Source organism: Sitodiplosis mosellana, unplaced genomic scaffold (assembly GCF_009176505.1).
Source record: "Sitodiplosis mosellana isolate CC-2019 unplaced genomic scaffold, AAFC_SMos_1.0 Smas_scaffold_1, whole genome shotgun sequence".
NCBI lineage: Eukaryota > Metazoa > Arthropoda > Insecta > Diptera > Cecidomyiidae > Sitodiplosis > Sitodiplosis mosellana.
This window is the reverse complement of record NW_022595244.1, coordinates 11304478-11319973: the sequence shown is the minus strand read 5'-3', so window position 1 is coordinate 11319973 and position 15496 is coordinate 11304478. Positions and strand designations below refer to the sequence as shown.

At 36.4% G+C, this 15496-nt stretch overlaps 4 protein-coding genes and 2 long non-coding RNA genes across 9 annotated transcripts; 3 read left to right on the top strand and 3 right to left on the bottom strand.

The window, feature by feature from the left end:
- Window positions 1-144: 144 nt before the first annotated feature.
- LOC129580320 (fumarate hydratase, mitochondrial-like) lies at window positions 145-3878 on the bottom strand. Of its 4 annotated transcripts, none has more exons than XM_055470632.1 (6): window positions 3035-3273; window positions 2103-2327; window positions 1594-1923; window positions 1335-1532; window positions 629-1235; window positions 145-549 (listed from the first exon to the last, which is right to left on the bottom strand). In XM_055470632.1, exons 2-6 carry the CDS (start codon window positions 2103-2105, stop codon window positions 287-289), a joined length of 1401 nt encoding a protein of 466 aa, XP_055326607.1. In that variant the 5' UTR covers window positions 2106-2327; window positions 3035-3273; the 3' UTR covers window positions 145-286. The 4 variants fall into 4 exon arrangements, with proteins under 4 accessions (XP_055326607.1, XP_055326608.1, XP_055326606.1 ...); XM_055470633.1 differs by having other exon boundaries at window positions 2706-3175; XM_055470631.1 differs by lacking the exons at window positions 2103-2327; window positions 3035-3273 and adding an exon at window positions 3646-3878.
- A 123-nt stretch (window positions 3879-4001) lies between these two features.
- Window positions 4002-5597, bottom strand: LOC129580325 (proteasome subunit alpha type-3). The gene is made up of 6 exons (XM_055470643.1): window positions 5429-5597; window positions 5076-5282; window positions 4902-4938; window positions 4591-4802; window positions 4390-4502; window positions 4002-4303 (listed from the first exon to the last, which is right to left on the bottom strand). The coding sequence occupies exons 1-6, from the start codon at window positions 5447-5449 to the stop codon at window positions 4132-4134; spliced, it is 762 nt and encodes a 253-aa protein (XP_055326618.1). The 5' UTR covers window positions 5450-5597; the 3' UTR covers window positions 4002-4131.
- A 25-nt stretch (window positions 5598-5622) lies between these two features.
- LOC129580321 (telomerase Cajal body protein 1 homolog) lies at window positions 5623-7628 on the top strand. The gene is made up of 3 exons (XM_055470635.1): window positions 5623-6384; window positions 6522-7137; window positions 7207-7628. Exons 1-3 carry the CDS (start codon window positions 5756-5758, stop codon window positions 7402-7404), a joined length of 1443 nt encoding a protein of 480 aa, XP_055326610.1. The 5' UTR covers window positions 5623-5755; the 3' UTR covers window positions 7405-7628.
- Window positions 7468-9600, bottom strand: LOC129580319 (protein Red). Its single transcript, XM_055470630.1, has 4 exons — window positions 9324-9600; window positions 8241-9265; window positions 8040-8165; window positions 7468-7943 (listed from the first exon to the last, which is right to left on the bottom strand). Exons 1-4 carry the CDS (start codon window positions 9455-9457, stop codon window positions 7633-7635), a joined length of 1596 nt encoding a protein of 531 aa, XP_055326605.1. The 5' UTR covers window positions 9458-9600; the 3' UTR covers window positions 7468-7632.
- A 4268-nt stretch (window positions 9601-13868) lies between these two features.
- Window positions 13869-14403, top strand: LOC129568950 (uncharacterized). The gene is made up of 3 exons (XR_008687995.1): window positions 13869-13980; window positions 14055-14169; window positions 14235-14403. It is a non-coding gene; the product is annotated as an uncharacterized LOC129568950 (long non-coding RNA).
- A 254-nt stretch (window positions 14404-14657) lies between these two features.
- On the top strand, window positions 14658-15309 carry LOC129568959 (uncharacterized). The gene is made up of 2 exons (XR_008687997.1): window positions 14658-14751; window positions 14966-15309. It is a non-coding gene; the product is annotated as an uncharacterized LOC129568959 (long non-coding RNA).
- Window positions 15310-15496: the final 187 nt, after the last annotated feature.

Genomic DNA, 15496 nt, shown 5'->3' with positions numbered 1-15496 from the left:
GATAATTAGCCCATTTGACATACAACCACTATCATCTCGAGAGTCTTTTATAATTAGCCCATTTGGACAATCGACTGTTATCTCGAGTGGTTTAAGAAACATTCTGATATTTTTTTTGTTGTATAAAAATAAACAACATGGGGCTTTGATTAAATTAATCAACAGAAACTCGACTTGTTTATTGCATTAAAAAACATGAAGAAATTATACATTTGATGCTGTAATTTTGAATAGAAATTTTCTGCATTACATAATGAATGCTTATTACTCTTCAGATGGAATTGACTTATTTTGGACCTAACATATCTTCTGGTCGAACCCATTCTTTGAATTGCTCTTCGGTTAAATATCCCAATTTAATCGCCGACTCCTTGAGAGTGGTTCCTTCTTTGTGGGCAGTTTTGGCGATTTTAGCTGCTTTATCGTAGCCAATGTGTGGATTAAGTGCTGTCACCAACATCAACGATTCATTCATAATCCTAGCAATATTGTCACGATTAGCTTCAATACCTGACACACAGTTGCTTGTAAAGTTCTTGGATCCATCAGCTGTGAACAAATAAAAAAGGAAATTTGTTGAAAATGAATGAAATTTATCGCAAAGGACTTTTCAGAAGAACAAACATACCAATCAATCTGATTGATCTCAAAACATTCGAGACGATCAATGGTTTGAAGACGTTAAGTTCAAAATGTCCGTTGGCTCCACCGATTGTAACAGCCACATGGTTTCCCATAACTTGTGCTGACAACATGGTCAATGATTCGCATTGCGTTGGATTCACTTTGCCCGGCATAATTGAGCTACCCGGCTCATTTTCTGGCAAACTCAATTCGCCCAAACCACATCGCGGCCCAGAGCCCAAGAATCGAATGTCGTTTCCGATTTTCATGAGACTCACGGCAATCGTATTCAAACAGCCGGAAACCTCAACCAATGCATCACGAGCGGCCAACGCTTCAAACTTGTTGGGTGCACTGACAAATGGCAATTTCGTGAGTTGTGCAATTTTGGCAGCCATTTTCTCGGCGAATCCGATACGAGTATTCAAGCCAGTTCCAACAGCAGTACCGCCAATTGCCAATTCGTAAATGCGTGGCAATACGCTGTCAACACGATCAATGGCATACTTAATTTGTTGAGCATATCCGCTGAATTCTTGGCCCAATGTCAACGGAACTGCATCCATTGTGTGCGTACGGCCAATTTTAATGATGTCTTTGAACTCTTTTGCCTTTACAAAGAAAATTTAATTGCAGTTATGAACAAAACATTATTTTAGTGATCAACAATAAACCAAAAATAACTCAATTGGTACAAAATTATGGCTCACCTTTGCATCGAGAGCATCGTGCAAAATCTTCAAAGCTGGCTTCAACGTATTGTTCAACTCAACGGCAACCGAGATATGCGAAGCAGTTGGGAAGGTATCGTTTGAACTTTGAGATTTGTTTACATGATCGTTGGGATGAACGGGCGTTTTGCTTCCCAATTTCCCACCCAATAATTCAATGGCACGGTTACTAATGACCTGAATAGAATCAAATGATTAATATAGGCGCATAATCAAAACCCTATTAGAGTCATGTTACCTCATTGCAATTCATGTTGGTTTGAGTACCAGATCCAGTTTGCCAAATAACCAATGGGAAATGGTTATCATACAGTTCGCCCGAAATGACATCGTCACATGCCTTTGAAATGGCATCGGCGACCTTTATATCGAGTCCAAATTCCTTGTTCACCTCAGCGGCAGCCTTCTTCAAAACGCCCATCGCAACGATGACCGGCTTCGGCATACGCTCCCGATCGCCACCAACCGGAAAGTTGATTTTTGAACGCATCGTTTGCGCGCCATAGTACTTATCGGCGGGTACTTTTAATTCACCAAAAGTATCACTTTCAGTACGATATTCACCAGACTGCAAATAAAACGAAAAAAATGGAAATAAAATTTATTCTCATGAATAACAAAAAGGTCACATTGAATTCTGAGTTCAGCTAGAAAATCTGTTTGAAAAAAATTCAAACTTGCATGAATAGAATTTGAATGATGAAAAAATGTTGAATACAAAAAAGTAATTTTTGCCAATTCACTAACCATTTTTTTGCCTCTCTTAAGCCAATAGAACTAACGAATAGAAAAAACAACAAGTGTGCCTGCACAAGCGTATATCAAGTGTCAAACTCCTTCACTGGATTCAAAAGCGTTCGTCTAGTGACTTAAAAAAATGATATGCTCGATTCGCCTTAGCAAATGTTGTTCTTATTTTCAAGTTCAATTGAATAAAAAAAACACTCTGGTGCTTTTTTCGCTCCTATAATTCTAAAAATAGCACATAACAATGAGTTTTAATCGCAATAAGCCAACATAGAAAATGGCATTTAATTGTTGATTGATTCGATTAGAAAGCGACATGTGACAATCGTTTAAGCAGCTCGCTCAAATCCAATTAGATTCGATAATGAGATTTGGAAGTGTGAACGCTCCAATGATTTACACATGTGATTAGGCGGCAAAAATGCGAAAAGCCACTCCGACTTCACAGTTTCAAAAGTTACACATTTTCTAAGCGAATATCAACTATGGTGATTGAATGGAATCAACTGTGTTCACACGTGCATTTGGTTGTATGTGTGTCGTGTAGTTGATTAAAATATTCCATTTGAGTAATTGCAGTAACCTCAAGATTTTATGCGTTACCTTTAGTGAGTATGATTCGAAAGTGATTCGAAAGACACACAGCAAAGAGAAGGGAGTAATTTATGCCAAAATTCAATGATATAATAATTAAAGCTTGAAAAAAAAACACAACGATGGTGCTCAAATGCGATTCTGCTTGGATTTTAAAATGAATGTAACGAGTAACAACAGAAATTTAAATCACAATTGTTCCTGATACAAAATCAAGATAAGGAAAACAAAAATAAACAAAAAAATGATATAGAGAAAGAATGGAGCAGAGCAACTGTATTCTGCGCCTGATTGCTTTGGAAGCTAACACAACACTAGCTCTATATGTAGCTATTTACTTCTTGTCAAACTCGATGTTCGGCTACGCATTCGCGACGTATCAAAAGGAACACACCGTATCATGTGAACCAAGGCTTCACGTAATTTCTATTCAAACGAATATGCGATTAAGCAACATTCAACTGACGCGCGATAAAAAAAAGCCATACGTAGAAGGCGATAGAGAGGCAAGACCGGCAAACTTGTTATTTAATCGAACATCTCACGAATTCCCACTCACACACCGATGTCAAACTGGAACTCAAAAACAATGCGAATTTATAATTGGCGTGCGCTGTAGCTGCAGTTGACGTCGGGAAGAGCGAATGTGTTTGTTTATTTTCGTGATTGGAAAATGAAGGCACGATCATTGCTTCGAGATACAATTATCCGAGATGTGTTTATGGGATGATAATATTGAAAGAGTCACACGTGTTATGCATTTACCTCAACTTATTAATTATTTATTCAACTAAATTAACATTTATCAATTGATTTCTATCCATTGATTTGATATTTAATGGGTATTTCGCAAACGATATTCTAAAGTCAATATTATATAATATTCGTCTAGCACTGAATCTAATTTAGATAAAAAAAGGTATCGAATAAAAAAAATGGTTATATTTACCGCTTTGCTTGCCGATCGAACGGTGAGTTGAAGGTACGGAGCGGTTTTGATTTGAGTACCAGCCACACGTTGGACAATTTGAAATGCCATTTTCGTTTATTCTTACTTGCAAACTCTTTCCCTTCTCAGCCCGAATTGCAGCTTCAAATGCGATTTGTTTTCAGCATTCAATTGTTGTTGCCTCTCGTGATGTATCAAACCTTCAAAACTGTCGACGATTCTTTTGAGGTTAGGAACTGACACTTGTTCTGCTGCGGAACATACTCTACTCACTATCAAATGCCGTGAATGATATCACAAAATTAAACCGAACCAAAAAAAGCATGAAAATTAACTCAATTTTGAATGTGGAAAAATTATTTTTCAAAATCTTTTTGAATCTTTTATTAGTTTCCATCAAAAAGCGAGATAAATGTTTAATCGTAAAAAGAATATGAATTCATTAATAAACTGAATGGTTATTCGATGGGGTGGGCAGTGATGTGCTTAGATTTCATTGTCACTGTCATCGTCGTGTTTTGATTCGACACCGGCCAAATATGCTTTATTGTACCATTCGTCTGGAACCATTTGATGGACATTTTCCGATAAATCACACACCCAAGACAGTTCCATTTTGAACAATTTGTCTTTCAGCTCGTCGTGCACTTGGTAGATGCTGAAAAAAATTAAATTGGAAAAACCACATTAGAGATAAAAGAATGGATAACTTGGTTTTTAAATTCATTTTCTGAGATTGCTTACATTTTGCCAGCTTCACTGATGAGTTGCTCGATATCCATGTCTTGCAATTTCAACTTTTCGATCTCCGTTTTAGCTGCTTGCTTAGCCTTACCGGTGGCACAGCCGAAATAACCCTGTTGATTGCAATGAACGTAAAAGTTATATTTTCACATCAATTCCCATATTTCGGTTAACAAGTGTCTTTAAAAAAAAACCACTTACGTATGATGTTCCAGATGGTTCAATCATGTACATTTCGGGGCCAGTGTGTGGATCATTTGCTACCAAGATGCAGCTTACGCCAAATGGACGAACCGCACTGTACAATGTGTATGCATGGATGAAATTGGATAGACGGTCGTTGAGCACTTTCAATGGAATTGGCCGTTTGAACTGTTGTCTGTAGCTTGCAGCTTCTTCGCGAGCCGTTTTAACTAGGAGAAACGCAATTTGATTGCGATCATTTTGGATATTTTCTTTTTAACTTATCAATTCACTTTGTGAAAGTGAAAAAAAGGAGCATTGATATTTACCAATAGTTCTGCCATCAGCGAGAAGTCCAGCCAAAGCCTGTCAAATTATAAGAAATTCATTTATGAATCATCAATGGAAGCCATCATAATATAAGATGAATATTTTCGAAACATTGAAATAAAATGTGAACAGCGTTTGATGAAAAATAGATCAACTTTTGGTCCAATACATACGATTCCAATATGCTTATCAACGGAATAGATTCGGGCGCCAGCATCTTCTTCATACAATGGGCTGCGAACAATTTTTTCGACGGCTAAAACAACACCATTTTTTCCCCGTAGCCCAATCACTGTCCCGCTCTGTTCGATGGCTTTGCCGGCATAATCAATTTGGAAAACTCGACCATCCGGCGAGAATTGGGATGCAGACAAATCGTACTGAAATTAAATTACAACAAATCAGTGCAGGATTTCTATAGCTTGTCATTCCGTGAAAATGAAACTGAACACGAATTTTCGTTGAATAAAACGAAATTCCATGAATTTCTCGAAAATTCGAATAAAAATTTACTCATTTTACTTACACCAGTACCAATTGAACTCATGTTTTTAAATTAAATTTGTTAATTTTTCGCTAAATAAATTCAATGTCCCTTTGAAACTCTGCAGCTGAATGATCAAGCAAAAATTGCTCAAGCTTTGTTTTTATAAGGTTATGTGTCAACAATTGTTTCGATGAATACGCTTCACAATGTGTCACATTTTTCCAACGTTGGCCACACTGTTCACCATCTCTGCGGCAATGTTTTGACATTTGAGTAGCGTATTTCAGAATTACCGGCACTGTTGTATCGAAATAGACTGAAGCGAAAAATTAACTGTGATAAAGGTGTTTGTTTTCCAACGTTAAAATGGAAACGGAAGAAATTGTTAGAAAATTGGATAAAATTGAAATCCACACGGATCAGATATCTCTGGTGTCTAGTCCGATAAGTGAATTATCGACTCCATTAGAAACGCCAGAAACTAAAAACGATGATGATAAATATCGCTTTAAAATACCATTAGTTACAGTCGATAATCAGCTTTTGGCCACATTGGTCGAAGTGTCTGATGTTACGCCAAACGAAGAAAAGTCTGATACAGACATGAACTTTACGCCGATAAAAGAAAAACAACCACACAACTATGAAGAAGAAATGGATTGCGATACTCAAGAGGTTAAATTGCCACCGATAGATTTTTTCATCGAAAAGAATGTCATTGAGTTGGCCCGTAGCTCATGGAGAGGAAGCACAAAGAATCAACGCTTTTTGAAAGGATGTCTTTGGTCGCCGGATGGCACTTGCCTACTCACAACAGTCAACGGTGATGGGATGCATGTGTTTGAAACACCACGAGATTTATACGAAGCTGAATCCATTTCACCTGACAGACCATTGGACTGTTTAAACAGCGCTGTACATATCAAAGAAGGTGGAATTGTTTACGATTACTGTTGGTTTCCATTTATGAACAGTAATGACCCAGCTACATGTTGGTAACTAACCGCTTCTATTTTATATTGCATGATTGTAGTTCAAACAGTGCAAAGTTAAACTCAATTCAATTAAAAATTGCAAATCGAATAGATTTTGTTTCATTTTTCTTAATTTTTCCAATCTCTTTACTAATCAGTTGGTTGGCGACCCGTCAGAATGAGCCAATCCAGTTGTGGGATGCATATTATGGTGATTTACGTTGTTCGTATCGGGGTTATAATGCCGTTGATGAGGTTGAATCAGCTCTCAGTGTCGCCTTTTCCAATGATGGATGTGAAGTGATTGGCGGTTATAAGAAAACGTTAAAAGTCTTCAAAACCGACGTGCCCGGTCGTGATTACAATTCGATTACGATCGCATCACCCGCATCAGCACTGGCTCGCAATTCGGAAGACAATATAATAGCGGTTGGTTCATGGTCGGCAAATATAACATTGTTGGATCTTCGAGAACCAAACTATGGAGATATTTGTCAAATAAATCAGCATCGCGGTGGTGTAACTTATTTACGCTTTTTGTATGGAAGAAATCAATTGATAAGTGGTGCACGAAAGGATAATCTGTTGATGCTCTGGGATTTACGACGCATAGCAGAACCGGTTTTAACTGGACAATTTACACGAACGGTCAGCACAAATCAACGGATTTACTTTGACATTAGCTCCGACCAAAATTGGCTGGTTTCTGGTGATACATCGGGCATCATTCATGCATGGAACCTCAACGATCTGTCGGCAGTTCAAGAGCAAACAGTAAACTTATAATGGTCAGAACGAAGTTGGATATTTTTATTTATTCGTTCTTTCTTCTGCTATTCACAGTATTCAGTCCATCATGATTGCTGCAACGGTATTTCAATTCACCCAGACAAACCGATTTTAGCAACGAGCAGCGGTCAACATCACTTTGATCTGAATGATATCATGCAATGCGTACCAGACAACAATCAAAATGGCATCAAGAAGCCACGTGAAAATTCACTAATTATTTGGTGGTGTGGAAAAACTATGTCAGCTTAGTCAGCAAACCTCATTTTAAATGGATCAGTTTGAAAACTGATTTTTAAGTTAAAAAACTTAGAATATTTTTTAATGAATTTTAGAATTTCAGGAAAGAAAATGTTTATTATGAATGAACACTATTGTTTTTTTTTGAATAAGTAACTGCACAAATGGCAGTTTTTCATGCAAGTCGAAATACGGCTAGAATAATAGGTATAAATAGATTTTATATTAAACTGAAACGTGTTAGTGTTTTGGAATTTTATATTCTGGTTCGTCATTCCTTGAGCCACCACCACCACCACCCTCTTTGTTTTTGCGTTTGTGAATGATATTCTGGATTTTCTGCCATTCACGATCCAATTCGGCTTTTTCGTTCTTCTCGGTTTTGTTTTTGCGTGTCTTGCGACCGTCTTGCATTTTAACACCGTATTGGAAAGCTGCCTTGGGCAAAGCTTCCTTGGAACTCATATAATCTGAATATTCTTCCTGCGTATCGAAATCCCAACGACCAATCGGCCCTTTTTTGTTACCAAGATCCATTTTGGTGTAATCCACTTCATCGTCCGAACATTATGAAAAAAATACCAATATTAATCTAATTTTAATAATCTATTATTATTATCTTGAATACCATTTGATTCATATTTTACCTTCATCGTCCGAATCGTCAATCGCGTCGTTCATTTCTTGCAAACCAGGATAACATTCAGCGTACCCTTCAACTTGTCCCGATAGCTTTGAAATTAGATTCGTATTGATTTTCGGCGGTGGTGGAACTGCAATGAAAGAGTGAACGAAACAGTTTGGCAAAAGTGACAAATATATTTGTATTTGAAATTCTGTATATTTACCATTAATACTGCCTGCTTCACGTTCTTCCTGCTCGCTGGGTTTGTCAAAGTAGGCTCGGCCGCGATGCTTGCTCGATGAAGCTCCATCGTCTCCGCGTCGTGATGGTCTGTAATCGTCCAAGTCATCATAAATTGATAAATCGTTTGATGGCTTTTTGCTACTTTTACTTTCGCGATTCGAGCGATTTCGTTCGTTTTCATTCGATTCCATGTGGTCTTCATCTTGAAGCAATGGTTTATCTTTGTCTCGCCGTTTGTTCTTTTTACCCTTTCCACCTTGGCGCAAGTACAGCAAGATTTGTGCCAATTTATTGATAACAATATCATTTGTGGTCAACGTGTGCAAATCTTCATCATCTTGTGGCACATCGGCCTTCGATCGAATCAACGTAGTTGGTATATCCGATTCAACTTCTTCTTGTATTTCGCTAACATCATACGAATATGCCATTCGACCGGCGCCAAACATTTCATTGCGTTCAACATTACGCGATCGATAGAATTGAATTGTATTATAAATGTTTCGTCCCATAATCGTTCGATACTCTGGCTCCTCTTTAACCGGACGAGGATCTTCGTCTTTCATTTCGATCTCTTTCTGTTCGGCCATTTCGGCCAATTTTTCCATTTCAATTTCTTGCTCTTGTTCTTTTACAATGATTTCACTTCGAACTTTTTGCAACAGTGCGTAATCCAAACCTTTGACCAAATGAGTATGCTCCATATCACCACCCAAGAATTTTGACTCTTGAATCAATTGACGACGACGTTCTGCTGCATCCATGCCAGATTTTGAATCAGGTGCAACGGCACGATAAGCATTCGCACCGCTCGTTGGATCAATCGGTTGGTAATCTTGATTGTTTCCATCACGTCGCTCACGGGCTCGATCACGATATTTTTCAGCCAATTCTTGGAGTTTTGTATCCTCTTGCTTTTTCAATTGAGCATAGAAATTTTTTTTCTTTCGACGAGCCTCATGCCTTTCGGATGGTGGCGGCATATCCAATTTTGTCACTCCGCCTCTGTAATTGGGAATAGATGCATCATTTTCGTTTGAGAATTGGTAATGAAATAACTTACGATGACTTGGCCATCGCCTCTCGAATCGATCCGGGTGCATGGCCTGACGATGATCCCGATGTTCGTGGCGTCATAAGCAACTTACGAAAATCATCATTCGTCAGCCGCTGTGATGCCGTTTGTGAATCGTCCATTTTAACTGGGTTTACGACAACACAACGCTCGCTAAATTGTAAAATTTCAAGAAGAATAATCAATTTTTACTCGTTCCGTGTTTTAGACTACAATATTATATATCATTTGGCTTTATTTTGACATTTGCCTCCATCTGTCACAACAGATTCAGAAGTGAAACACTGGCGCTGTAGTCGATTTACGAGATGTGAGAGAGAGCCAATTTAAATTGACACGAATTTGTTCGAACTATTTATTCTATTTTTTAGATTTTAACATTTGAATCCTTTTTAATGCAATCTAAAATTCCAACGAGTTTTACCTCTCTTCCGAAGACTTTGCACGATGATGCAAAATAATAGAAAATTTCGACAATTGATATAACACTTATTCCTAATGTTAAATTCAGAATGCCACCAAGATTTGCTTACTTAATCGAATTTAGTAAAAATGTCGAAATCAAAGCATTTTTTTACCAATCAAATCCACCCACGTAACGACCAGTATCTTTTCAAACACTTTTACTTTATGGTCTCCATAGAAGATATGAATACCATATGGTCGATTGATTTGAGTAAAATTTTTGCTGAAAATACAAGTAAAACGTTGACTTGTTATTGACATTTAAAATAATCAAATGATATACTATAATGCCATGATTGTTGTGCTATTTCGTAAAATAGCTGCAGAGCTTTCGACTTTAAATATTACATCAAAGCGAGAGGGCATGCAGTCAGAAGATAGCTCATTCCAAATAGCTACAATAAATTCGGAAAAAAAGAATTTTTTCCTACCGATTTTGACAAAAGAGAATTTCTATGAAGCTATTTTGTTACCTGAATCATATTTGAAACAATCGATGTCATGTGCTGTACAACTTTTTATCGTTGTATAGCTATGTTCCAGTATTGGCATAAAATATGGTTGGCATCCATATCCACACTCTTGATGAATGGCTCTAAAAGACGACATCTGGATTTTCGAAACAGTGTTAGGTCTTTGTCATGTGGTAGTAAAAGCATGGCAAGCTCAAAAAGTGTTCATCTGGCTTATTGGATCATCGATAAATTCGGACAAAGTGTTCATATCCCGGAATGAGTGAGGAAATGGGTGTCGCCTTTGTTATGCGTTCAGTAGAATGATGAATAAATATATTAAAACCCGATAAAGTTGCGGCATCACCAGAAATCATGATACTAACACCACTGCGTTTTCCCCATTCGTTTGAAAATGATGATTTGGATACATCATCTGGGTGAAAATCGAATGTACAACATATTCCACGGATGGTTGATATTACACTCCATGCGGTACAATTGCTTGGCATACATACATACGTTTGCGTGTCGAAAGTATACCTTTTGATGTAATCGTTGCATTCCCAATTGAAAAGGCACCTTTTTTAATTGGTTTGAATATTTTTTTTTTAGAAATAGTTCACCATTCCAATCTTAGCCATTAACGTCAACACTGTTAAATTGTTTGCTGTTAAAAATCGATCGGCGATGACAACATCTTTCACATCACCATTCATTAAACCCAGCGTAAATCCGTTGAAATTCGAAAAGCACTTTCAATACGATCTTTGGCATATCATTTGGAATTATCCTAGCGAATACAATGGACATTTATTTAAAAATCTAATAAACATAACTGAAACGCCACACAGATTAAAAATTTACGATTCATTTAGGAAGCGTCGGACGTTCATCGGTGATATTGAATCGAATGGACAAACCGTAATCGTTGGAAAGGGTATTGATAGAAGTGGCATCGGTGCAGCGTGTGAAATAATTTTGGATTTTGAAAAAAGTTGCCTGCGGGTAAATGAATCAATATGCCAGCCAGGCCAAGCAGAAGCAAAGGAATCAGAATCCAAAAGCACCTACAACTATAAACCATCGTTAATATTCTGATTTCTTCGTAAAACTATCAGTAGAATTAGAATGTTTATTGTTTAGTCGTAAATTAAAACGAAATATTTTTAAACTGAAAGTCTTTTCAGAAATGAAAACATTTATCAGTTGTTGGAATTTGTATTTTTTCGCAAATAATATAGACCGTTTATTTTCGTAACATCAGCAAATGAATAAAATGACTCTATCAAGCAAGATTTACGTGTTTCCGCCTTTATATAAGTAATTTGTTTTACTTTAAATTGACGCTTTCGTTTAAAAAACTTGCATTTCATTCTTATAGACTTTTTCAAGAAATATTCCCTTAATACATGTACCATCATTCTATGGAACTCAACCAATTGGTTCGAAATCAAACAATATACTGTCGAATCTACAGTGTAGATTTAATGTGGACAGCATTTCAACATGATATTGACATTTCCATACAGAAATCAATTCAAGTGTCTACCGTAAAATTACATTCGATTAACAATAATGTGACAATATTTGCCATTCATCATGATTGACCTCATTACTTTTGATGCGTTTGGATGAGTTCAACGGTCGCTACACTGCTCACATATTTGACGAATGGTCAGTGATGACTGCTGAAAAAAAAATTAACTGATAAGCAATTATTATTCGGAATAAAAGAAAAAAGTATTCACTTGATTCACAAACAATTTGTATTTATTTGATTTCCCATACAAAAGTTGTTTGGGGTTTCTTATTAGTAAACACAAAGCATTGCACCTTGTTGCGGGGACCTTGCAGTTTTGTTATATTTTTTCACCGGCTTCACATTTCTTTTTGCAACTATGCTAAAGCATGCTTTATAAATATGGGCCACTCCAGTCACACTATATAAAACTCCATGCACTCAAACATAGTGCCCGAATTTCGATTTGAACAATAGAGACACACAATTGCTGGTTGCATCGCTAACTCTTCAAAATGCATATCATCTCCGGGAAAGTGTTCGTGTTCGGCTTATTAATTTTGCTAGTAAGTTCAGTAAATCAGTGTTGAAGTTTTTCCATTTGTTTCAGTCGTAGAAGAGTTTGTTCAAAAAGTAAATTTAAGTTTAATGTGCATCGAATGGAGATTTTTCCATTCACAAAACAGTTTTTTTTTCACTTCAAATACACTGTGAAGAAAACATAGAAGTAAAAACTAGTGCAGTAAATAAGAAGAACATAGCACCTAAAGATTGTATCTGGTAGCTTTATCACTGAAAAAGTTGTTAGCACAAAGAGTGATGAATTGCTTGTGATTCGGTGAAAATAGTTCCTTTTTTGTGGAAGAGCAAAGAATTTCTGATTCATTCATTCTAGTTTTTTAAAAGTTTTAAATCATTTTAATAAATTAGTAAAGAAAAATCACCCAAAAACGTTTCCTCTCCTAATATTTTCACAATTTTTTTCTTTTCTTCACAGCCGATGATGGTTTATGCTTACTCTGACCGTGATTCGTTCATTGATGACATTCTTCCGGCCAACAACGAAGACGCCAGCCATTTTTCATCGATGGAAATGAAGTCAGCCAACAAGAATTCGAAACGTGAGGCTCGGCCAATTTTCAGTTTAATCAGGGATATTTTGGACACACTTTACACATCATCGAAGGCTGATGCGAAGCGTTCGCAGTTTAAAGGAAGTCGTTATACAAAATAGCGCCAAAAATTCTTAGCCAATTGGAAGAGACAGTTGTGTATTAATCTGAGATGTTGTCCATATCATTGTAACCGTTGACTGTAGCAATCCAAAAGATTTCTATTCCATAAGTATTTATCGTCACTATGCAAAATAAACTTTTTAAATTGATTGAGCTAAAATTAAGAGTTTTTTCTTTACATTTTGCTGCATTTGCATTAGTTTAGCTAGCGTTTCAATTAAGTGACTAATGATGCGAATAAACCCAAGCAAAGCCCAGGAAACCGATTAACACTTTGCTGTAATCTATATCACACACTTTTACACTCTCTCTGTATAAAATTGCATTCACAATGTGAAACTTTGTTTCGACGGAATGATTTACGAGGAACTCAATGTAAGTTATGAGCCGGTACACGAAATGCAAAACAGCGATCGCTTTCACAGAGAAAAAAATACCGTTTGAGATTATTTTTAGCGCGTTTTGCACATAAATTCAAGTTGGTGAACATAGTTAGTATTCTGTCGAGCGTAAACTGTATTTATAGAAGGAAAAGAAGATGAAGAGTCGAAGTGAATTTGCTGAAATGGCGCCCCGACATTGATAACACATACGAAAAAATGGACAATCGTCTTCGAAGTGAGTTTTGCATTAAGATTAGTTGCGTATTGATTGTGTCTGAATAAAGAGATCCGTTGAAAAACACTGCATAGTCATTCCATTCAGAATTGTGTGACAATGGTGAAGCTGAGATTAACCATTTTCAGTGTTATCTTTTGCTATACTCAAATGAGTTTTCAATTGGGTCGTTTGAACAGTGTTGTCAGAGAATCGGCTGAATTGGTTGACGAAAAATGGTGAAACTGTTGTTTTTTTCCCGAATTCGCTTACAGCTCTCCCTTGGTCGATGTTTCCTTGGCGATAAAGATGCGCTTCATGTGACAACACTGAAATCAATTGAATTCGACACATTCGATGGAATATTTCTTAAAGTATGAACGATTGAAATTTGCTAATCAATATTATTACTTTTCTTGATATTTTTTTAATGTTTCTAAAATAATAGGATATTTACGATCCAATTTGTGGTGCTATAGTGGGCAATATGAAAACCGCTTATGATTACGTTCTATTGAATTTAAAATTTTCTAGTATATACAAAAACAGTTGGATTAAGTATGGTAATTGATTTGAGATGCCAGAGACGAAGAGATTCTATGCTTAACATGTACTTGGTCCATTTCAGCTTGACCAATGCATCACATTGAACAGTGTTTATACATGGCGTAAATTCTGTGGCATCGTCTGTTCTAAACATGCGTCCATTTTTGTGACTTTGTGCTGAGTGAGGGCACAAACAACAATACCACCGCAGTTCATAGTTTACGAACACATTTTTGCATCGCACAAACGTTCATAGCTCATTAGTATTTGATGTTTTGGCATTTGTCTTAAATAAATATACACAATAAATAATTGTATGATGCATGATGTTGCATTTTGCATTGTTTTTCATTTGAACTTGTGCTAAAGTGTCAACCATTCCCTTGGAAAATCCAAATTGATTCGCATCTAAGCCTTCGCCTATATGGGTCATTGGCATTATTTTATGCTGAATAATGGTAGCTATATAAAACTTGATGTACGAAATACTGTTCCCGTATTTACATTTCGTTTCACTGACCGGCCGCACTCACAACTGTCCTAAAAAAATGCATATTTTTTTCGGAAACATTTTATTGTCCAGCTTATTTCTGTTTATTGTAAGTGCTGTGGAATTTTTGAATTTTAGAAAAGCGTTTAAAATTTTAAGAAAATACAAGATTTGTCAAAGTGAGAGTATTTTTTTTTTTTTTAGATCAGAGTATGTCACATGAATTCTCATCACAAAATTAAAATCAGAAAAAAAAATCGCGATAACCAAAAGAATCGCACTAAGAATTTCTATTGATAAGAGTGTGTATTGTTACTTTATAGCCGATGTTTTTGCATATAACGAATTCAGCCGATGATTTTGCTGACGATCTTCTACCCGAGAATAATGAAGATCTAATTGAACATCCTATGTCTGGAACCCACAATCGGAATGTCAAACGTGATGCACTACTTGTGAATATACTTATTGATATCATGGATAGATTTTATGTATCGAAAAAAATTTATGCGAAGCGCCCGCAAGACGAAGAATCCATTGCACGCGATAAAATTGGCGAGTGATTCAGTTCGAATGCATTTAAATGGATTCTATTATTTGAGTAGATTAGAACGATTTACACTATATTTCAAACAATATGATTGAATAAAATATTCCGTTTGGCCAATTTTTTTTTATTCTTATTTGCCTCTCTGATTACACTCGAGGCGATTGAAAAATTATTTACTTATTTTGAGGGAATTACGCACTGACTGAAGCGTACACAGAACCGATTCAAATTGAACAGTTAAGTGTAGAGATATGTGCTATAAGAATCCGGTAAAGCCCCGTTCCTGTGCTTTGATTCTGTCTTC

Bases quoted from the DNA above. Each gene is read 5' to 3' on its own strand.
- LOC129580320 (XM_055470631.1), bottom strand. From the start codon at position 3,735: ATGGCATTTCAAATTGTCCAACGTGTGGCTGGTACTCAAATCAAAACC. The intron at 1,924-3,645 runs GTAAATATAACC...TTTTATTTGCAG, and splicing joins TTCGATCGGCAAGCAAAGCG to TCTGGTGAATATCGTACTGA. The intron at 550-628 runs GTATGTTTGTTC...ATTTGTTCACAG, and splicing joins GAGATCAATCAGATTGATTG to CTGATGGATCCAAGAACTTT.
- LOC129580325 (XM_055470643.1), bottom strand. From the start codon at position 5,449: ATGAGTTCAATTGGTACTGGT. The intron at 5,283-5,428 runs GTAAGTAAAATG...ATTTAATTTCAG, and splicing joins TGAGTTCAATTGGTACTGGT to TACGATTTGTCTGCATCCCA. The intron at 4,939-5,075 runs GTATGTATTGGA...ATAATTTGACAG, and splicing joins TTGATAAGCATATTGGAATC to GCTTTGGCTGGACTTCTCGC.
- LOC129580321 (XM_055470635.1), top strand. From the start codon at position 5,756: ATGGAAACGGAAGAAATTGTTAGAAAATTGGATAAAATTGAAATCCAC. The intron at 6,385-6,521 runs GTAACTAACCGC...TTTACTAATCAG, and splicing joins AATGACCCAGCTACATGTTG to TTGGTTGGCGACCCGTCAGA. The intron at 7,138-7,206 runs GTAAACTTATAA...TGCTATTCACAG, and splicing joins CGGCAGTTCAAGAGCAAACA to TATTCAGTCCATCATGATTG.
- LOC129580319 (XM_055470630.1), bottom strand. From the start codon at position 9,457: ATGGACGATTCACAAACGGCATCACAGCGGCTGACGAATGATGATTTT. The intron at 9,266-9,323 runs GTAAGTTATTTC...TCCCAATTACAG, and splicing joins GAGGCGATGGCCAAGTCATC to AGGCGGAGTGACAAAATTGG. The intron at 7,944-8,039 runs GTAAAATATGAA...CGGACGATGAAG, and splicing joins TGACGATTCGGACGATGAAG to TGGATTACACCAAAATGGAT.